Source organism: Schistocerca serialis, chromosome 4 (genome assembly GCF_023864345.2).
Source record: "Schistocerca serialis cubense isolate TAMUIC-IGC-003099 chromosome 4, iqSchSeri2.2, whole genome shotgun sequence".
Lineage (NCBI taxonomy): Eukaryota > Metazoa > Arthropoda > Insecta > Orthoptera > Acrididae > Schistocerca > Schistocerca serialis.
In genome coordinates, this window is record NC_064641.1 from 300,266,128 (window position 1) to 300,290,486 (window position 24,359).

The 24,359-nt window shown below is 41.3% G+C and overlaps 1 protein-coding gene across 1 annotated transcript in view; it reads right to left on the reverse strand.

Moving 5' to 3' along the window:
* LOC126473945 (HEAT repeat-containing protein 3) overlaps positions 1 to 24,359 on the reverse strand; it is a 289,729-nt gene that overhangs the window by 93,479 nt on the left and 171,891 nt on the right. The window contains exons 5-6 of the mRNA XM_050101306.1: positions 5,209 to 5,315; positions 3,677 to 3,814 (exon numbers count right to left, since the gene is read on the reverse strand). Of these exons, the coding sequence (XP_049957263.1) occupies positions 3,677 to 3,814; positions 5,209 to 5,315 (245 nt within the window). The remainder of the gene's footprint in view (positions 1 to 3,676; positions 3,815 to 5,208; positions 5,316 to 24,359) is intronic.

Consider the following 24,359-nt stretch of genomic DNA (forward strand, 5'->3'; position numbering starts at 1 on the left):
TCGGCTATTGTGATGTTACCTGAATGAAGACTTGCAACCCGGAGGCTGAACTGCCCTGGATGGGGTATCCCGGCCATCAATGCCACAAGATCATTTCATTTTACAGGCCTTGTGAGTTTTCTTGCAAGAAATATATGAGTACATAGCATACAAACCACCAGCAACTGCCACAATTTTCTTCTCCTTATTGTCCTTCCTTTCTAATATATGGACTATTTTCAAAGTGCCACAATGTACAAGAATACATTAAATGTCTATAAAACATAGCATTGTACAATGTACTTGCCTTGAGACTTAAGACAGTCTCAGTTTCTGAAATCTATTGCCTATAGCCACTGGCCTGTTAAGGAGCACCACAGTTCTGGGCCCATGATGAAAATCCGTCGCATTATGCCACAAACAAACCGACCCAGCCTGCGGGCAGATTGGTGCGACTAGATCTGACAGGCAGGGCCTACACACTAGTGGGAGGTGATGGGCTTCAGAACGACAGGCCCGATCCATTAGAGATACCTACAGAAACGGGCTGCAGTTTTGACCCGTTGTGGAAGTCCACTTGGGTCGCCAGCTATTCACGTGCCACAGACACCAAGTTCATGAAATGAGACCGTGGTCATCAATCCAAGCAACAGATAACTTGCACAAATACTCTGAGAATCAATACTAATGAGGATAGGAAGCAACTCACTGTGAAGATGATCACTGAGCTACAGGCAGGCACGTATAAAAGACAACCATACTCTAACAACTAAATTTTCAGCCATTGTGTTTGTCAGAAAATGAGAGCACACACATTTTCACTCAATCACTCAGATACAACTCATGCACACATGACCATTGTCTCCAGCCACTGTGTTGATAGTCTCTGAGAATCAGATCCAAACAAACCACTCCTCACATCTCCCTGCCTCTCATTGGCAGCTGCTAGGCTAGTGGCAAGAAGTGGTGGCATCACTGACTGCAAGCTGAGGGGAATGGTAGAAAAGGAGAATCAGTAAGAACGAGGGAGCAGGGATTTCCCTGACATGTTTCAAATTCCCTGATATTCTTCGATTTTCAGAACTTGTGGCAACCCCGATTAACATTCTGAGCATTTATTCTTCACGTCTACACATTTATTTCTCAACAGTCACTCAGTTTGTTAATACCTTCATTACAGAATGTTTGACTTTGTTGACTTATCTCTTCTTGCACCACTTCCTCACTGTTTAATTCCCAGATGGGGCTATGTTGGGAATGTATGGAGGGTGATCAATGACAATGAATCCAAGGCATCAGATTGTTGCAGATGTTGCAGTGCTCATATGTGGTCTGGTACTGTCATGCTGAAGGAGAAGATGCTCCATGTATGGACAAACTCTTTGAATTCAAAACAGGATTACAGCACACCGTTTCTTACACACAGAAATATTTATGTTACACACTACAATTTACAGCTTTCTAGCGGCAGAGGGCCGCACAATGTTCCATCACAGCACCTAACAATGGCCCCTGAAGTATGCCCAGAGTTAATGGCCGAAGAAGTCTGGCAGTACTGGCCAAGCCACAGCAGACAGGGTTCCCTTAGTTCTCCGAGGAAAAAACAGCTCTCTCTACCCTAGGTTGTGACACACTCTTCGTTAGGCTCTTTACTGAGTCCTGTTTGGTTTTGGTGGTCCTGCCAGTAGATTTGCTGCCACCGGCACAGCCATCAGTGTCATAGAAGCATACAACCCCACCTCCCAGCACTGAAAGTGCCTACAACGAGGCATTGCCCCATCACAGGAGGGTGTTGCCAACGAGTCTTAACTCTACTGCTACTAATGTCATGTTGTAAGGAGATGTAGCTCTTCATGATGTATTACTAATATGTTTCGTAGCAAATTTATTTTCTATAACTGTTGTATTAATGACAGATTACAATGAAATGAAACTTAAATTCTTTTAATATTCTGATGAAATGAAGAACATGGGACAGTTAAGTACTAAATCCAATACTTCATATGACAGGAGCAGCTTCATGATGAAATTTAAATTAGTGTGAACTTTTACATTGTAATTACTTTATTAAAATGTCCAACATAAAAATACAGCTTGTCAATGAATGTTACTTATTTAGCTTTTTGCTACAGCATCAATGTCTGGTACCATTTTGTGCGTGCTGCTAATATGAAGTCTGTCAGTGAGACACATTTCATTCCCTTTATTGCAGAAGAAATGCCTCGCACAAGATGTAAGCCAAACATCAAGAAAATTGTAGCTGCAGACTCGTAGTCATAGAAATTTATGTTGAGGAAAATTCTTATGAACGTCTACGAAAATAATTTTGTTACAAAAATGTTTCCACATTGTCAACACCAACTGAAATGGAAAGTGGAAAGACATTAACCTTTTCATTTTACTTTCCAAAATCCTGGATGCCAATTATGCCAAAACCAGCAATGTGATTCATCTAAATATGTCAAATCAATTGGGACACAATTAGTTGCTACACAAAATCGTGGAAATGAATCTCAAATTCATTGAGCAGATTAAAGAGTTAATTTTGTGACTGTTCAAAATTCCAACCTGTCCCATTGTCAAAGACAGCAGCTTGGAGACATGAGCAGTGTTCCCGTTTCCTAGCTGTCCATTCCACAGAGAGTGTTTTATCTCTAACTCCTGAATGCAGTCACACAACTTAGAAATCATGTTTTTACCATTCAATACTAAATTCAAAATGTTCATTTGGTCTATAATGTCACAGAGGAATGCCAAATCTGCTACCCACTGTTCATTTTTCGATTCTGCAACAGGCTTACCTCTTATGTGCATATCACTTCAGAGTTCAAAAAATATCTCTGTAACTTTACTTTGATTCAGCCCAAGTATTTCACTGCAATGTGGCACATAACACTTTCCAGGTCTTCCAAAAAGACTTTGAACTTGAGACGTTTCAGAACTTGATTATGGGTGAAACTTGTTATACAACTCAACTCACTCATCAGTTCCCGCATGTTCACATCTTGGCATGTAAATTCTCTTGATGGAGATTGCAATGTAGTGCAAAAATTTCATGTGGAATGGGTTGCAATTTTAGCATATCTCTGAAAGTGCCATGAAGGCCGATATTTTGCCCAACTGTAGCCGCAGAGCCATCTGTAGCCACTGAAGCAAGATTCTACCATTGCAGACCCACATTGATCAACACACATTTGCGCACGCACCCACGCACGCACGCACGCACGCACGCACGCGCGCGCGCGCACACACACACACACACACACACACACACACACACACACACACACACAAATATCTGTCCCTATTGTAGTGTCTCATCAGAACCAAGTCCAGTTTTTCTCTGATGATGAAACTATAATTATTCTGCGAACGTAAAATGTCAGCTGTGTAGTATCAGAAATGTCTATGCACAAGTGCCAGAGAAAATGCAATAAATTTAACTGTCTGAAACTTAATCAGCTATTTCTCGTTCAACGTAGAATAAAAGAAATAGCTAATCAAGCTTCAGATAAGGGAATGGTTCCTACAAAAAAATTTATTGCGCGTGTGTAACTGCTAGGATTCATTCAAGACACATCACAAACACTAATGGAGCCTGAGTGAACTGATGATTTACTGACACGTAATTCAACATCACACTCATAGGTTAAATTCACTAGTACAATATATCTTCCACTTAAGTTATGTGACTTACCACAGATAAGCACTCTAAACAAGAGAAATTCTGTCTCTTTTCCTTCTAGTTCCAGCAAGCTGTGCCAAGTTGTTTCCATATTTTGTAGAACCTTTATTGCAATAGGATTGTTTTCTGTTATTGTGTGCAAACATTGTGCTGAAAATAAAGAAAGATATATGCACTGAGTGATACTTGACAGAGAGGTGGGTGACAATTACTCTTACAAGTAACATACATCCAAATCTAGTGGTTACTACAGATGCAATGAATATTCCAGACTTTTAAGTTAATGATATATTTAATTCGTTTGTGCAAGTCAGATTTTCATACAAAATAATGAGCTAATAAAGCCAAATTACTTTTCGTTAGAAGCATATGAGAAAATTTTTACAAGAGACACTTGTTTGGCTGATGAAGGTCATCTCCGACGAAGCTGGGTAATGCTGAAAGCACATCATAGAGCTATAACATTCAGGAAAATCTTCTCTGTTTCATTATCTTACTTCTGATTTAAGATAATTTTTTATTGATATTCATCAAGATCACTGTGATCATACAGGGCTATTACAAATGATTGAAGCGATTTCATAAATTCACTGTAGCTCCATTCATTGACATATCGTCACAACACACTACAGATATGTAGAAAAACTCATAAAGTTTTGTTCGGCTGAAGCCGCACTTCAGGTTTCTGCCGCCACGGCGCTCGAGAGCGCAGTGAGACAAAATGGCGACAGGAGCCGAGAAAGCGTATGTCGTGCTTGAAATGCACTCACATCAGTCAGTCATAACAGTGCAACGACACTTCAGGACGAAGTTCAACAAAGATCCACCAACTGCTAACTCCATTCGGTGATGGTACGCGCAGTTTAAAGCTTCTGGATGCCTCTGTAAGGGGAAATCAACGGGTCGGCCTGCAGTGAGCGAAGAAATGGTTGAACGCGTACGGGCAAGTTTCACGCATAGCCTGCGGAAGTCGACGAATAAAGCGAGCAGGGAGCTAAACGTACCACAGGATGGTGCTCCACCGCACTTCCATCATGATGTTCGGCATTTCTTAAACAGGAGATCGGAAAACCGATGGATCGGTCGTGGTGGAGATCATAATCAGCAATTCATGTCATGGCCTCCACACTCTCCCGACTTAACCCCATGCAATTTCTTTCTGTGGGGTTATGTGAAAGATTCAGTGTTTAAACCTCCTCTACCAAGAAACGTGCCAGAACTGCGAGCTCGCATCAACAATGCTTTCGAACTCATTGATGGGGACATGCTGCGCCGAGTGTGGGAGGAACTTGATTATCGGCTTGATGTCTGCCGAATCACTAAAGGGGCACATATCAAACATTTGTGAATGCCTAAAAAAACTTTTTGAGTTTTTGTATGTGTGTGCAAAGCATTGTGAAAATATCTCAAATAATAAAGTTATTGCAGAGCTGTGAAATCACTTCAATCATTTGTAATAACCCTGTATTTGTTACCTCTCATGTGACAGGAAATACAGCCATACTTTAGTACTCTATATTATTCTGTACATAAGGAATACTCACCAACAGCAACAGCAGTTTCAATTCCATATTTTTGAACATCCAAACATCTGGCAAGTATTTTAATATTGTCTTCATTGAGGTACATTAAAGCAGTTGTGTTATTTTCACTGTAACAGAAAGAAAGCAGCACAATTGAACAGAAATGATGATGTATCTTTCAATAAACTGCAAAGCAAATTATTTTAATTAAAACACTGAAATATCTGTAACCAGCCAGTTAAGTTCTAACTCTATGAAGCTTTTTAAAGGACTACAGATCCATTGCATGGTGTATGCAATTTATGTCAAAGTACCAAAAATGATTCTGTACACAATTCTGTGGACTGTGTGTGGCAGATCCTGCACAAGCTGCTTTGAACAGATAATATACAGGGCTTCAACTTCATATTGGACATGAATGAGCACAGTGATAGAAGTAACGGTATGTTAAACATCACTGTGACATCCAACAAGGCTACATTTCACGAATAGATACCAAACAAACCTAATATCTGGTTCAAACCATCCACATGATGTTAGGAAACACGAGAGGAAGAATCTTGCATGTAACGTCAGATATGGACAAATGTATAATGTGAACATCGGGCCATTTTTATCTGCATACATTAATGGCATGCAAGTAGATGTGATGAGTCTACAACTTTTTTTGTATCTTTAACACATGCAGGTCCCATCTCTAGTTTCAGTAGGGCAATGCTTGCTCCAAAAATGCTGAAAGGGTACGATGAAATAAGCTCCTAGCAAAGGACATCATACCTTTGGGCATTTTACCTGTTGATTTCTTCACAAATCTATATCAAGCACTGATTTTATTCCACTAAAAGGTGTGTTTTTCTAGACCACAGGGCCTATATTTCAGAATAGATGTGTATGAAAACTGAATATAGGCTGGGCATTTCTCACACAACAAAGGGGAAGTGTTATGATTGTTGCTGGAAACAAACCTTTGGGATTGTAGGAGTCAGATGTGAGATATACATGTCCATATTTTTATTAGTTTGAATTCTAGAGTATAATGAAATAACAAAATTATGAGCCAGATACCCTATGTGACAGAAGCTAACTGAAGCAAGTTAATACCAGACTAGTAGTCTTATTACAAATGATTCTTTAAAATAATTTCATATGAGTCCTGTATGTCAACTCCTTAACTAAAAGAGAGAACCACTTTACCAGTGGTGGCTCGTAGGTATACATTCTGGGTGTCCACAAATTTTTAAATTCAGATAAATATCAGAGTGCAAAATTAATAGCATCTGCTGTATAACAGTGATGCTTATCAATATATTTATACAACTTCAGCTGCTGTCAATAACTAATAATAATAATAATAATAATAATAATAATAATAATAAGCGTAACTAGTCTGAAAAAAGGAGGATTTGTTTTTGCTGAATTTGTTTTTTTTTTTTTTTTAAATAATTAAGTACAGTTTATCGCAAGAAGAAAATTATGGTTAAGCTTTCTCTACTCTCCATTTCTCATTTTTGTGTAAGTGAGAGTTTTTGTGATTTTTCATTGTTTCAGACAAATGTACAAGATCCCTAATTCATGTATTAGTAAGCGAATTAACTTCTGGGCTGAAAATGGGGCATTCTTACGTTGGACCCTCACAACACCTTACGCTTATTATACACTTCATTGTTAAATGTTTGCTTGTAGTCACTTTCTCTTACAATGAATCTGGTCTATGGTGCTCTACTTTGTTCCTGTTAGTGCTTAACACAGGTTCAACACAGTTCATGTTGACACTGCACAGGAAAGCCAATTCCTGCATAGTAAACAACCAACTCCGAACACAAACTGCTGTTTGTGGAAATTATTAAATTCAAGTAGTACTACCTACCAACAAGGTCACTTGACTAGAATATAAAAGAGGCACTGAGAGCCATACGGACCAAAAGCACACCGTCTTCGACCCCCCCCCCCCCCCCCCCCCCTTATTTTTAAGTGAATATTAGAGAAACCTGTGAGATTGCTTTTTGTGAATGTTCAGATATATGTAGAATGTGGCCCTACAGCACAGATAAATTTGACCCACCATAAGATCGACAGATGTCAGAAGCATAAATAAATGCTACAGTCTCACAATTGACGATGATGTGCTTTATGGTTCTCAGCGCCTCAAATGGATTACTGTACAATAAAATTCAATACTTAATGTACAATATATAATTCAGAATCCCACAAAACAGGTTTTTCTGTCAGTAATAACTATAACATATACTGGTGACCAATCTAATTTTACTATATAGTGAGTGAATTGGCATATCTGTTGAGTGTGCTACCATCTAGCGGGATTTATGCCAAGTGAACATGGATAAAAGTCTGCTGCTGTGTGCTACCACCTGGTGGCATTGATGTAAACTTTTAGTTGAGTGGTAACGGCAAGCAGTGCACACTGTGAACCGTGCACGTTGTTTATCAAATCCGTATGTATTTGGTCCATATGACAATTATGTCACGCCAGTTGTACAAATGCAGCTCTTCAAAACGTGCATAAGTGAAGGTGTGATCACGACCCTGATGCCTAGTTTCACAGAGACTAGAGGAGCAATATAGCACAGCACGGTAGATTTAGTGCTGTGTATTTTAGATTATCCCATCTACATTATGTTTAACAGTGTTGAAAGAAAAATAATCAATAAATCCACAAGGTGTTAAAAGTTAGGGTGTTCAGGTGCTCTTACACAACAGCCGCCACTGCACTTTACAATATGTTTATCTCTGCCTTGGACATGGTCCGTCAACCTCTGTACGAATGTCTCATGCAGTGTACCAGCACCTAAGTACACCACCACTTAAACAGAAAGCATCAAAATAATTACCACTACAGCTGTATCTTGAGAAATGTCTGTATTGTTTTTAATCACACAACTAGTTTCAGTGGCACACTACTGCCATCCTCAGGCCCCATCACTACCAAAAGAGTATTTTATTTCCTTGGCGCATTTACTGCGCGATCCTTGTTACTACCCCACATCAATACATGCCCTAGTATGTCAATCCACTGCTCTGTCACAGTTTGTTCTTGAATGAACTTTGACAGGAGCCTGAACAACAACGGATTGATGTATTGGGGCACGTATTAGAACTCTGAAATAGTGCACTGATAATGACTAGTTACTAGCTGAAATCTAGACTTGGTGCTTTAATAAAGCCTGAGAGGACAGGACGACTAATTGCTGTTCTCCATCATTTAGAAGGAATATCACAGTCATTGAATGCATTTGACGTTCCTAACAGAAGGTAATTTGATGAATTTTTTTTAGTGGTGTTACTGGTACAACTTTGTTAGATGCTTCTTTGTTTATTACTGAACAGTACGCTGCTGACTTGAACGACAACTATCTCTTGTAAAGTATTTTGGTACAGTGTGCTTTGGGGTGTTTCACAATTCACCACTATATCAAAATAATGGAAGTGTGTGTGCCAGTGTATTAGGAAGTTTCAAACAATTGCTCCTGCCCCCCAAAAAAATCTCCCTTGTTTTTGGTAACTCTGACTGACTATACACACACCCATATTATTAGTATCTTTTGAGAGAAACAAAATGAATACAGGCATGCAGTACTGTTTTGAATGCTTATTAAAACGTCCAATGGTAACTTGTTCATGGACCAAAGTCCTAAACATCTAATCTAGTGGTGTAAAATGCCTGGGCATTTATAAGTTGGGGCAAATGTCCAGGATAAATGCCTGGGAATTTATGCATTTTAAAGATTAATTGTTAAGTGGTGCTTATGAAAAAAAACTTACGTTCATATTTGGAATTGAAAAATGTGTTTTGCAACACTGCTTCTTTAGGGGTTGGGTAACCAAGTTGAAACTAGTGAGGAGGTCAATTCTTGAGGCTGTGTGTGTGTGTGTGTGTGTGTGTGTGTGTGTGTGTGTGGGGAAGGGGGGGGGGGGAGCCCAACCCAAGGTTACAAGTAATTTTCTAAATAAAATATATTAAGTAGGTAGTATTTTTACTTGTACAATCCTACTCTAAAGAAATTAAAAAATTGTTCTCAGTGTCTTGATCGTCATAAGTTGATAAAGAATCATGAAGTTCCAACTCTGCCTCAGAGTTTCCTGAATCTGATTCCTCACTGACTACTGGGTTTCTTTCTATTTTGTCTTTGCTTCAGCAGTCCAGTATGGGTTTTTTCTTGGAATAGACAGGCTTATGCTGTGTTCCCACTCCACTCAACTTCCAGTTATAAGAGAGGTAGGTCAGTTTCGCAGCTCTCATTTATGCGAGTCTGTTTCTTTTTTCACTGTGGATACATCCGAAAGTCCTAAAGGAAGACATAGCAGCACGTTTAACTAGTACAATCAGAATTTTTACAGCAACTTCTGCAAATTCAGAAGTTCCTCCTAGACCTCACCACCACAATAAAGGTTTTACACAATAATTTTTATCTTCCCGAGTGTGAGGACCCACTCCTTACACACAAGTTGTCTAGACCAAGTCCCTTGTTTGTCCCTATAACCAGCCAAGTTTTCTCTAACCTGAATAACATTTAGTCCAGTGTTCTTTGCTGTGTCACAAACAAAACCTTTTACTCAGCATCTCGATAGGCTTCAGGTTACCAATTTGTATCGCTGGACCAAGATGGTTACCTGCAAGGTGGGCACTGATTCTTTGTTATTAAATCCTTTTTATGTTGGTGTTCTCATTTTATCTTCACTGCAGTGTAGTCATACAAAAGAAGATGAAAAGAGCAAAACAGAAAACTATAGTATGTCTCAAATGTCGCTACCATCTGTCAATAAAGCATTCTCTCCATGCCCCCACTGGAAATAGTTTAACATTTAAGAATAAATTTAGCATCAATAAACACACAACGGCTGCTTAATAATGTCATGTAGAAGAAAGTGTAATTAGATGAATGACGAACACAAACTTCACTTAACGAGGGTTTATTCAGCACGTGCACATACAAGGGCGCGGAGCGATTCCGGCCAGAATATATACAGCTACAGAACATTCCAGTACAACGATTCCTGACATTTGTGGATACTTCTAGAATGTACTTGAACCGAATATAGAAATTAAAATTGTACAGTTCAGGTGAGTTTCAAACTCACAACCCTCCACGCAACAGTATAGTGTTACGTCCTCCTAGTCCGGGAATGAGTCATTGGTCCTGCATACTCCGACTCCTGATGACTGATTCTCGCCCTGGTGGTGATCTTCTTAGATCTTATTTTGCTGCTACACTCTTCGTCACCTTTCCACTTGTTGCCTGTCTCTGGAGCTTCGAATTTACCACGGGTTGCAGGATCCTTATAGGGCTTCATTCGAAGGACGTGCACCAGATATCTCATCTTGCGTTGCCTTGGTCGGGTTCAAAATCTTCAACTTCATAAGTAACATCAGACAACTGTCTTACAACCTTATAAGGTCCAAAGCAGCACATGAGGAGCTTCTCAGAGAGACCAACCATTAGAACAGGAGTGAAGAGCCAGACGAGGTCACCAGGCTGGTAGACAACAGGGCGGTGGCTCGCATTATATTTTTGGCAATCGTTTTCTTGAGTCTGCAGCATGTGGAGAGGCTGGTAGACAACAGGGCGGTGGCTCGCGTTATATCTTAGGCAATTGTTTTCTTGAGCCTGCAGTGTGTGGAGTCTAGCTAACTGCCGAGATACCTCAGCTCTGGTTAACACCTGGCCTACATAGTGGTCGTCCATATCATCAGGATATAAGGGAAACGAAGTGTCTGTTATCGTAGTCGCCTTACACCCACGCACAAGGAAAATGGCGTAAATCCTGTGGTGTCTTGTTTGGCGGTGTTGTAGGCAAATGCCATGAAAGATAGCACCTCATCCTAGTTGCTCTGCTCATCATTGACGAACACTGATAGCATGTCGGCCAAGGTACTATTAAGGCGTTCAGTAAGCCCGATAGTTTGCAGATGGTAGGCAGTCGTCATGTGATGAGTAATGTTGCACCGACAGTTAATCTCTGTCACAAGATTTCACTGAAAAACTTTCCCTCAATCCGTAATTAACGGTCGTGGGGTGCAGTGTTTTAATACAATGTCTTCTACAATGAATTTGGCGACCTTGAATGCTTCGGCTATTTTCACGGCTTTTGTATTAGCATTGCAAGTCGGATAATCAGTGCAAACAATAATACATCTGTTGCCACTAGCAGTCGTTGGAAATCATCTGTGGTCAACCCCAACATGCTAGAAAGGTGTTTCGACTGGTGGAATTGGTATGAGTCGGCCAGGTGGTGTCTGAACAACTGCCTTTCTCCTCTGGCACTCTCAACAGCTTGACACACAGTGATGGACACTCCTAAATAAACCTGGCCAGAAAAATCTCTTGCGGATCCTACCCTATGTCTGAATAAATCCTAAATGTCTGGCCTCAGGTGTGTCATGGAATTTCTGCAGAACATCTAAGCGCATGTGTTTAGGAATCACTGGTAGCTACCTCTTTCCAAACAGATCAAAGCTTTTCTTGCAAAGTAATCCATTAACTACCGAAATACCTTAAATTGTCCTTTCACATCCTCTGACTGATTTAAGGCAAGAAATATCTTTAATTTGAGATATCTTGGCATACTCCTGCTCAGCAGAGATATCCTGGAGTGTAGCGAGACAGTCACTATCTTCATCAAAGTCTTGATGGTCTTGCACAGGGTTTCTTGACAGAGAGTCAGCATCTTGGTGTTTTCTTCCACTTTTGTACACTATGGAAATGTCGTACTCTTGAAGACGTAGTGTCATACTCGAAGGCGTAGTGCCCATCTGGCGAGTTATCCTGTTGGATCCTTAAGACCTGTCAACCAACAAAGTGAATGATGGTCTGTAACAATTGTGAATGGCCTTCCATAGAGATACTGTCGAAATCTGCACATGGCCCAGATCACAGCAAGACATTCTCTTTCTGTAGTTGAGTAGTTTCTCTCGGCTTTTGTAAGTGTCCTAGAAGCATAGGCTATAACCTTCTCTTTTCCATTCGAAATTTGCACCACAACAGCTCTGATCCAATACCTGCTGCCATCTGTGTGTAGTTCTATAGGTGCTCTCTCATCATACAGACCAAGAACAGGGTCAGTCGTCAGAGCTTTTCGCAGCACATAGCAAGAATCTTATTGAGCACCACCCCAGGTAAATTTAGCATCAGCTTTAAAACAACTCCTGGAGTGGCCTGGCTTTGATATAAATGTCTTTGCTAAAACAATGGTAATAAGAACATAATATGATGAAGCTTCTCACATCTCTAATACTTTTAGGAATAGGAAATCCTGTTATAGATCTCACCTTTTCTGGGTCTGGCCGCACACCTTCGTTTGACACAAGGTGTCTACGTATTTTGATTTCTTTTGCTAGAAAAGAGACACTTTCTTGGATTAAGTTTCAGCCCGCCTTGTTGGAGATACTTAAAAATGGCCCTCAGTCTTTCTATATGTTCATCAAATGTCTCTGAGAACACTATAATGTCATCTAAATAACAAAGACACATCGTCCATTTCAGGTGCCTTAGAAGATTATCCATCATCCGTTCCAAAGTTGCTGGTGCATTACACAAACCAAACGGCATTACCTTAAACTCATACAGCCCCTCAGCGGTGATGAATGCAGTTTTCTCGCGATCAGCCTCACTACTTCGATTTGCCAGTATCCCAAGTACATCACCATGGTTGAGAAAAACTTAGCCCCCTTCAGACAATCTAGTGTATCATCAATTCGTGGAAGAGGATAAATGTCCTTTTTAGTTATCTTATTAAGCTTCCTGTAATCAACACAAAAGCGCCAACTGCGATTCTTCTTCCTGACGAGGACTACTGGTGATGATCATGGACTCTGTGAAGGATGAATGATGTCATTATTCATCATTTTCTCTACCTCGTTGCGAATTATTCGACATTCCAATGCTGACACATGGTATCCTCTCGGGCTTACTGGTTGATGGTCTCCAGTGCTAATCCAGTGCTTCATTTTTTGTCTAATTTGCTCTTCACCTGTGGATTGAAGCATTCAGAGAACTCTTGAAGAATGGCAAATAGCTTCTTCTGTTGTTCCTTAGTGAAATCTGGTGATAGTCGAGCTAGAAGATTTTGTCTCTTAGTGGTAGCGCTAATTACGCCCACAGATTCGGCATGGGAGGTTTCTATGACACTCAGATGTTCTGCAATTAACGGCTCAGCGTTTGCTATACACATGCATCTTGGAAGGATCTGTGGTTCTCGGCGACAGTTGACTATCCACAATTCACTGAATCCGTTCTTAAACGAGACAACAAAGGCTGGGATGACCAAGTTATTCTCCAGTGGTATGCTTCTCTCACATTCCACTACAAGATCCATTGGTTGATGCACAGCATGACACGTGACAGTTACCTTTCTAGTGCTGACTGCAGGAATGATCACTTCATCAAGCACACAGTCTTCACACATACTGATGCGCATCTTCCTGTCCACAGTACCTCATCTCATCCAGCATAATCTTCGAGTGACCACAATCTGTAATTGCTGGAGAAGCTATAAAAAAAGTCCCATCAGAGAATGATGTCATGACTACACTCTTGTAAGACGATGAATCCTAAGGGCTGTGTATGGTCACTTATACCCACAGGAATGGTACATCTTCCTGTAAGTGTTACATATTTCCCATTAGCCACCCTTCAGCAGAGATGTTTTGTTGTTGACGAATACGGTTTTCTGCAACTGGTGACGGTGCTTCTCTGAAATTACTGAATATGATGCTCCAGAGTCAACAAGAGCTTGGGCTGGTTGACCAGCCATGAGGATACTGATGTAGTTTCCTATCATTTTTGTAGTGATTGACGGCGGAGGATTTTTCTCTTCGGTGGCCTCACCTCCAAGGAAGGTCGCACCCAATAGTTTTCCAGGTTGCAGCAGCTAGGTGATCGACTGGAGCTTCTAAACAGCGATGGAGACCTTGATCAGCGTGTTGGGGAGCGTCCTCTGCAGCAGCTAGCTTGCAACAATGGTGACCTACATCGGCCTGCACCTACATCTTCCCGGAGTTGGTGTCGGCTAAGATCAGTCTGCTGTCTTCTGGCGCAGGCATCACCAAATATCCGCTGCCTTTCTCGACAACAGTGCACCACATGTCCCACTCATCCACAGTGGAAACATACTGGTTGGTTATCCTGGGTCCTCCAGACGTCAGTCTTCCTTGGTGCCCAAGCAGGTTTCTCATGTGGCATTTTAGGAATGAAACTCCTCCTGTGTCTTGACTTTTTCATGGTTTTAGACGGAAATGAAGGACAAGAGATTGGGTTCAATGTCTGTTCCATTTCCTCGATTATGACCTCGAAGCATTTCAGTTTTTTGATCGCAGTGCAATCCAAATGCCTTCTGAGCTTCCTCCCTCACTATATGATGAAAAACACTTGTGAAATCAGTTGCTTCCTGCATCACAGACATCAATACAACATTTGGAAGCTGTTCAAACTTCTTGCATGTAATTCGTTATTGATGCATTGTCTCGATATACTAGCACCATTTTATGAAGTTGTCTGCTGTCGAAACCTCCTTCAGGAGAAGGGCTTGATACATGTCCTCAGCAACATCCTTCATGACATGTGCAACCTAATCTTCCTCCTTCATTCTAGGATCCACTATTTTACACAACTCCAAGATGTCTTGAATGTAGGGTGCTGTAGTTTATCCTGGATGCTGTGCCCTGCACTTTAATTTATCTTCAGCCTTGCACTTTTTTCGTTGGGTGTCGGTGAAATACTTGCACAGTTCCCCCTGGAACACTACCCAGCTTGTGAATTTCTCATATACCTTCAGCCACTTGTTTGGATCTTGGCAATCCATCGTCGCCAGAGAACCCGGAAGAATGTCTCATGTGGTGGCACACATTTGCTGTCATCATAACGTCCTCCTCCTCTTCTTCTTCTTCTTGTCTCCAATAGTTTGCGATCTGTTGAATGTGGCTCTAACTCGGGTTTCTTGCCATGTAAACAGCGGCTCTGTCATGGCCTGACGGGAGCCACTATGCGACGATAATGTGCACAATCACAAGTTCCAATAACCTGCGTCTCCACCAGAATAATGTCACGTAGAAGAAGGTGTAATTACAGGGTGTCCAGAAAAGGACTCCTTGATTTCAAAATTAAATATCTTGAAAACAAAGATCGATAGAGGAATGCAGTAAACAGTATGTTTATTGTGAAAACTGTAAGAAGTTTATACAGCAGTTTGAAATAATAGTTGCAAAAGCTGCTAACAGATGGCGCTGTACACTGTACAGCTCATATCCGGATACATAAGTGAAACAATCGTATGAAAACAATCTTTGCAAACAATCACATCACAATGTTTTCAAAATGTTCACCATTGGCACTACAGAGGTGCGCAAACGAAGAATGAAATTCGCCATCACATTTCGTAGTGTCTCAACCGAAATGGATTCACATGCCACAGAGATCGCCGATTCAATCTCGTCCAGCGTGGCGGGATGCTTCGGGCAGACCATGTCTTTCACTGTGCCCCACAAAAAAAAGTCACAGGGAGTCAAAACCGGTGAATATGGAGGCCAATCCATGCCTGCACCAGTAAATTTGGGATATTCCAAAGCAATGATTCAATTCCCGAAGTACAGTATTCCTCAAGAAAGCGAAACACTTGTTCGGTCTGATGTGGTCAGGCTCCATCTTACACGAACCATTCAGTACCTGGTCGATCCTCTAACGCTTGCTGTGTGGCGACAAATTGTTCCAAAATTGCAACATAACATGCACCAGTGACCGTTTCTCGAATGAAAAAAGGGCCAATAATGCCTCTGCTGCATACTGCAGCCCACACAGTAACTTTAGGAGAATACAGAGGTTTCACTTCACACCAATATGGCTTTTCGGAACCCCAAAATCGCCAGTTCTGCTTATTCACGTATCCATTCAGGTGGAAGTGTGCTTCATCTGTAAACCAGATGCAGCCAACATCAAATCCTTCACTATCAATCATTGTGAGCATCTGATTAGCAAAGGCAACCCTTTGTTGCACAACTCCTACGGGTATGGCCCGTTGCGTTTGTATTTTGAATGGAAACATGTGTAGGCTCTTTCTCAGTATTTTCTGTGTGCTGGAACACTTCAAACCAGTCTCAGATGCAATTCTACGGACGGATGACATTGGATTTCACTGAATAATTCCAGAAACTGTGGCGATATTTTCAGGTGTAACTGCGGTTTGCTTGCGGCCAACATGCCCCACTAGATCATCAGTTACGCTGCCTGTTCTTTGAAATTTTGCGAAGAGCATATGAATGGTTTTCGCATCGGGTCATTTTGGAATATTAAATCGTGCTTGAAAACTTCGCCTTGTTGCCGTAGGATTCTCTTCTAACCTGTGGTACTCTAGCACCAGAAAAACACGTTGTTCAATGGAGTACATGGTTTTAATCTCTTCCTTCGGTACGCTAACCTCCTTTCACGTTTCAATAGTGGAACTGATCGCTCTGGGCTTCGGATCACTATTTATACTAGGCATTACGTATGGCGATTACAGCACCATCTGTTAGCAGCTTTTGTAACTATTATTTCAAACTGCTGTACAAACTTCTTACAGCTTTCACAATAAACATACCGTTTACTGCATTCCTCTATCGATCTTTGTTTTCGAGATATTTAATTTTGAAATCAGAGAGTCCTTTTCTGAACACCCTGTAGATGAATGACAAACACTAACTTCACTTAATGAAGGTTTATTCAGCACTTGCACATAAAAGAGCGCAGAGCAAACTGCCTCCAGCCAGAACACATACAGTATATATACAGCTACAGAACATTCCTGTGCAACAATTATTGACATTTGTGGATACTTCTAGAATGTACTTGAACCGAATATAGAAATTAAAATTTTGCAGTTCAGGTGAGTTTTGAACTCGCGACCCTCCATGCAACAGTTTAGCATCATAACCACTACACCACGGTGCTGCTCAGCTTCTTCTGCAACAATACATTCAGTAATAATTTTGGTATCATAGTCATTCTTCAATAATATTCAGAGATTTGACATGGATTATAAATTGAGGACAATATTTTTTTTTATAGCGGCTTATCACCTCACAGCTGTTCAGTGTGTGTGTGTGTGTGTGTGTGTGTGTGTGTGTGTAAAAAAGATGCTTCTCTCTTCTTTTCTTTTGTTCTTAGTAATAAAAGCAATTATGATATACAGAGGTTTAAGCACAAACATTTAATATCAGGATTATCGTCCTGTCACTTATTTTAATTGGTAAATTATACCTTCCAGCAATAATAACTATTTGAAGTACTTTTTTCATGAATGCCCAGATTTTGGACATTTAAAGTTGCTTTGAGCAAATTCCCAAGCAATTTATAAATGGCCTGCCCACTGGGCATTTGCCTGTTCCACGTCACAAGTCTAACTGGATTCAGATTCATTGATGACATCTTTATTAACAGAATTCAATGTCTAAGAACTTTCTCCCCTACTTATTTTACATCTTCCTTCTTTGTTCCATTGTTGAACACTGTCTCACTAACTGCTTCATAAGAAGCTCTATTCCCAAGAAATCCAGCAATCAACATCAGTATGTGCACTTTGATAGCTGTCCTCTAATTCACGTCTGAAAGTCCCTACCATTCTTGGGAGCTGCATTTGGAACGATAAGCAGTCATTCCAACATTTCCACTGAAGTTGTGGAGGTCTATGCAGAATGAATTATGCAACCTATCTTCCCACCTTCTCCCAGAAATCTCCTGAGCCTCACTGTCACATACACCCAACATTCCTATTGCACCTGCCGACCAGACACGAAGCAAGCACTTCCTGTCTCACTCAATGCACTTCTGGACTGGAATCACAACTACACTCTCTTGTCATGTAATTAAATAAAGGTTAGCTAGCACATTATCATTCTCACTCATACAAAAATCATATTCCACTGCCCATACATCACTGTCTGTCCCCACAGCACTACTGCCCACAAATCCATGTCCTATGGTGACAAACACTGGTGACAGACCCAAATAAGAGACCGTCTTGGTACGCCTCTTGCTGGTTTGCGCAAAGCACTTTTTGTGAATTTTCTTTTATCTCACCTATCGTTGAAAATCGTTGTCATTTCAACTGGGTTTTCAACTTTGGAAATAAAAAAAGTCTGCAAGGGCCAGGTCTGCAGAGTACGGAAGATGAGGCAGCACAGTGATTTTGTTTTTTGTGCATCAATCACGCAGCCAGGGGGTGAATGTGTGGGTGCGTTATTGTGATGCAAGAGCCATGAATTGTCTCACCGCATTTCTGGCTGATTCCTTCTCAAACATTCTCACAGGCATTGCAACACGTCCAGATGGTACCACTGATTAACAGTTTGTCCCAGTGACATGAATTCATGAAGATCTAATCATTCAAAGCCAAAGAAAACTTTCATCATGGCTTTGACATTTGACCTGACAGCATGGCTTTGACATTTGATCTGACCTGATGAGCTTTTTGTGGTCTTGGAGGACCTTTCCCGACCCATTGTGAAGACGGAACTTTCTTCTAATCGCAAGTTACAATTCTCTTACAGCAAATCTCATTCTCACTTGCACGATCCAAAAGCTCTTCACAGCTTGCAGGGCAAAGGTCTTTCTGGTCTTGGCTCAAAAGCTGTGGGACGAACTTGGTGGCAACACGATACATTCCAAAATGCTGTCAGGATTTCATGACATGATCCAATCAAAATATTACATTCTTCTGCAATCTCTCTGACAGTCAGTCTTTGATAGACATGCACAATTTCACTGACGCTCCTGACATGAGTGTTGTTGATTAGACATTGGAGGGTGCCCTGAACAAGGGTCATCTTTAACTTCCATCCAGGCACTTTTAACCATGTGAGCCGTTTGTAACACTGAGTATGGTTTAAGCACCCTTCACCATATGCTTCCTGCATCATTTGGTGTGTGTCTCTAAAGGTTTTCTTGAGTTTTATGGAAAATTTAAGGCGGGCACATTGATCTCTATTTCTACCATCTTGAAATTAGCAAACCACGCAACACAACCTTCTAGTTAATACAGTACTGAACAACAACTAACGGACATACAATGAAATTTCACACATATTAAACAGGCATATGCAGGGATGCCAAATGCAATTCGCTCCAAATTATGAATTTTCCCAAATTTTTTGGACAGGCCATGTATGACACTACCTCAAAAATCAGCTTGTCATCTCCTAATCGCAGCTCAATCGTATGAATTTCCTATCCCATCAGAGGTAGAGCCATGAGTGGAATAAGGTTCTTGGTTAAGAATTACTGGGATCCGACCCTCAGTGGTGGGATACCAGCTTGCAACAGGAGACTATCTATGGAACTTTTACAGAAGGCAACACTTGCCAACCACACATCACTATGGTGGAGAGGGCCTCACAAGTTCAGTACTGATGGTGCTGCGGATCTGTAAGCAACACATCCATAGTCCATGCAGACTAAGAACTAAGCTTTGTACAATTGCAGAAAACAATGCAGTCTGCCCCCAGACAGTGCTGCTGAGAAATTATAGGGTATTAAGTTTTCTCTTCATGCAATTTGCCTTTAGCTGACATGTATGTGTAACCATGTTGGTTACACATACATGCTGGTGATTTTAATGTGGAACTATTGAAAACCTCTGTCAGTGAACAATTATTGCCGTCAGGAAACTATCATTCAATTTAGCTCCTACTGTGAACTTGGCTACTAGGATATGTAAATGCTCTGAGATTGCTATTGGTAATATCTTTGTAGACAAATTTAGGGAAAAAATTCATATCACAAAACCAATAGTAAATGGGATATTGGATCAGGACATGCAGCAACTTGTGTTAAATGTTGAAACATGTCAGGGTAAAAAAATCTATTAAATCTGAGTACAGGTGGGTAATAAGTAAGTCAAATAACACAGAAGTCAAAAACTAAACTGTGGATTACACAAGGAATAAATGTATCAAGTGGAACGAAAAGGAGACTATCTAGGAACAGTTCTGATGTTAGAATTGTAATGCATAACAAAGAATACAGCAAAATATTGAAGCAAGTAATCCAGAAATTGAAGCAGCTTTATGAGAAAAAGATGATTACATCAGGCAACAGAATAAAAACTGTATGGGACATAGTGAAGACAGAGACAGGTGGGGCCAAAAAGGAAGAGGAACCGATAGCTCTAAAAACAAATGAGACTTTGGTAACAAGTACATGTAGTGTTGTAAACCTCTTAAACATGTACTTCATTTCTGTTACTGACAGCCTGGGGTTATCAGGTTTGGTGAACAGTGCAATGGAGTATCTGGGACCACTCTTTAAAAACAACTTCAGTAAAATGGAAATGACACTCACGTCTCCCAAAGACGTAGCATCTGTCATAAAATCCTTAAAATCTAAGTATTCCAGTGGGTATGATAACATATCAACGAAGTTAATCAATGTTGTTGTTGTTGTTGTTGTTGTTGTCTTCAGTCCTGAGACTGGTTTGATGCAGCTCTCCATGCTACTCTATCCTGTGCAAGCTTCTTCATCTCCCAGTACCTGCTGCAGCCTACATCCTTCTGAATTTGCTTATTGTATTCATCTCTTGGTCTCCCTCTACTATTTTTACTCTCTACGCTGCCCTCCAATACTAAATTGGTGATCCCTTGATGCCTCAGAACATGTCCTACCAACCGATCCCTTCTTCTGGTCAAGTTGTGCCACAAACTTCTCTTCTCCCCAATCCTATTCAATACTTCCTCATTAGTTATGTGATCTACCCATCTAATCATCTGCATTCTTCTGTAGCACCACATTTCAAAAGCTTCTATTCTCTTCTTGTCCAAACTATTTATCGTCCATGTTTCACTTCCATACATGGCTGCACTCTATACAAATACTTTCAGAAATGACTTCCTGACACTTAAATCTATACTCGATGTAAACAAATTTCTCTTCTTCAGAAATGCTTTCCTTGCCATTGCCAGTCTACATTTTATATCCTCTCTACTTCGACCATCATCAGTTATTTTGCTCCCCAAATAGCAAAACTCCTTTACTACTTTAAGTGTCTCATTTCCTAATCTAATCCCCTCAGCATCACCCGATTTAATTTCACTACATTCCATTATCCTCGTTTTGCTTTTGTTGATGTTCATCTTATATCCTCCCTTCAAGACACTGTCCATTCCATTCAACTGCTCTTCCAAGTCCTTTGCTGTCTCTGACAGAATTACAATGTCATCGGCGAACCTCAAAGTTTTTATTTCTTCTCCATGGATTTTAATACCTACTCCGAATTTTTCTTTTGTTTCCTTTACTGCTTGCTCAATATACAGATTGAATAACAGTGGGGAGAGGCTACAACCCTGTCTTACTCCCTTCCCAACCCAAAGAGTGCCAAAATGGTTCAAATGGCTCTGGGCACTATGGGACTTAACATCTGAGGTCATCAGTCCCCTAGAACTTAGAACTACTTAAACCTAACTAACCTAAGGGCATCACACACATCCATGACCGAGGCAACATTCCAACATTCGAACCTGCGACCGTAGCAGCAGTGCGGTTGCCGACTGAAGCACCTAGAACCGCTCGACCACAACGGCCAGCTCAAAGAATGCCCATGCGAGTTGAGTTCTACCTTAAGTTGTTTGTGTAATCTATCTCTTATCAGCGGAACATTTCCAGACTGGCTAAAAGATACTGAAGCTAAGCCTCTTTACAAGAAGGGGGATACGGAAGTACCATCAAACTATCTAATAATTTCACTTTTGCAGGCTTTCTCAAAAATATTTGGTAAGTTGTGTTCAAGCGTCTCCTTAAGCACCTGACTGCAAATAATATATTGTCCAAGTCACAGTTTGGATTTATTTAGGGTTCTTCTATAGGGAAAGCCATTTACACTTACAGTGATAATGTACTTAATCCATTAGATAATAAATTAGAGACTACTGGCATTTTCTGTGACCTGTCAAAAGCCTTTGACTGTGTGAACCACAACATTCTCTTAAGTAAATTAGAATATTATGGTGTCCCCGGCACTGCTGCGAAATGGTTTGAGTCTTTTCTATCTAACATGAAGCAAAGGGTGTCACTGCAAAATACCTGTGCAGTAAGCAGTCAGTCTTCATCTGACTGAGAATTACATTATATGTTCCTCAAGGTTCCATCTTGGCTCCATTGCTTTTTCTTGTGTACATTAATAACCTCTCATCTGTTACATTGCCAGATACGAAGTTTGTTTTGTTTGCAGATGATACAAACATTGCAATAAGTAGCAAGTCAAGTACAGATTTAGAAATAGCTGCTAACCAAATTTTCACTGACATTAATAAGTGGTTTAAAGCTAATTCACCGTCATTAAACTTTGAGAAGAGAGACTATATGCAGTTCAGAAACTGTAAGAGATTTCCTTCCAGCATGTGTATAACATATGAAGACATGCAGATCGAAGAGGTTGAGAGTGTTAAATTTCTGGGATTACAACTCGATAATAAATTCAGTTGGGAAGCGCATACCACACAAGTGCTTAAGCGCCTAAACAAGTCTGCATTTGCTGTGAGAATGTTGTCAGATGTAGGATATATAAATATAAAAAAAACTTGCATACTTTCATTCTATTAGGTCAAATGGGATCATATTCTGGAGCAACTCATCAAACCGAGCAAAGTTTTTAGGGTGCAAAAGCGTGCGATACGAATCACTTGTGGTGTAAATTCAAGATCATCATGGTTGGTTGGTTGGTTTGTGGGATTAAAGGGACCAGACTGCTAAGGTCATCGGTCCCTTTTTCCAAATCCTAAAAACACCCACAGAGAATAAAAACGATTAACAGAATAGAGCACAGATGACACAGAACAAGAGAAACGTAGATAAAGACCAGGCAAAACGAATTAAATCACACAGAGTGTGACGGTGGTTGGCCGACCATAGGAACAAAAAAAGGAAAAGCCAGCCACCGAGAACACATTAAAAACTGAGTTTAAAACCGTAGGCCAAAGGCCAGAATCAACACAAAACAATAAAATAAAACACAAACACTCAGATTAAATGATAAAAACCCCCTGCCCGAATAAAACGTAAAACTAAGCCAGCCATAGCAGGGTCATCAGATAAAAGGGCAGGGAGCATGTCAGGCAGTGCGAACGTCTGCCTGAGCACAGCTAAAAGCGGACACTCCATTAAAATGTGTACCACAGATAAAACAGAGCCGCAGCGACACAGAGGTGCGTCCTCACGGCGCAATAAGTGGCTGTGTGTCAGCCGAGTGTGCCCAATGCGCAGCCGGCAGAGGACAACAGACTCCTGGTGGGAGACCCGAATGGACGACCGCCACACAGTCGTCGCCACCATGATACGATGGAGTTTGTTTGGTACGGGCAGGTTGCGCCATTCAGCGTCCCATAAATCGAAAATTTTGCGGCGTAGTATTGCCCGCAAATCAGTTGCCGGGAGGCCAATCTCCAGAGGTGGTTGACTGGTGGCCTCTTTCGCCAGGCGGTCAACATTCTCATTGCCGGATATCCCAACATGGCCTGGGGTCCAAACAAAGACCACAGAGCGGCCGCAACGGTCAAGAGTATACAGCGACTCCTGGATGGCCATCACCAGACAAGAACGAGGGAAACACTGGTCGAGAGCTCGTAAACCGCTCAGGGAATCACTACAGATCACGAAGGACTCACCTGAGTAGGAGCGGATATACTCTAGGGTACGAAAGATGGCGACCAGCTCAGCAGTGTAAACGCTGCAGCCAGCCGGCAATGAACACTGTTCGGAATGGTCCCCTAGAGTAAACGCACAACCGACACGATCAGCAACCATCGAGCCGTCAGTGTACGCAATGCCAGAGCCCTGATACATTGCAAGGAGGGAAAGAAAGCGGCGGCGGAAGGCCTCCGGAGGGACTGAGTCCTTCGGGCCCTGTACCAATTCCAGCTGAAGGCGAGGGCGAGGCACATACCATGGGGGTGTACGTAGAGGTGCCCGGAAAGGAGGCGGAAGAGGTAAAGCCCCAAGCCCGGAGAGAAGCTCTTGGACACGGACCGCGATTGTACAACCTGACCGGGGCCGACGTTCTGGCAGATGGACGACCGACCGCGGGAACAGGAGACGATAGTTTGGATGCCCGGGCAAGCTAAAAACATGGGCAGCATAAGCGGCCAATAAATTTTGGCACCTGAACCGCAATGGAGTGACACCTGCCTCCCAAAGTATGCT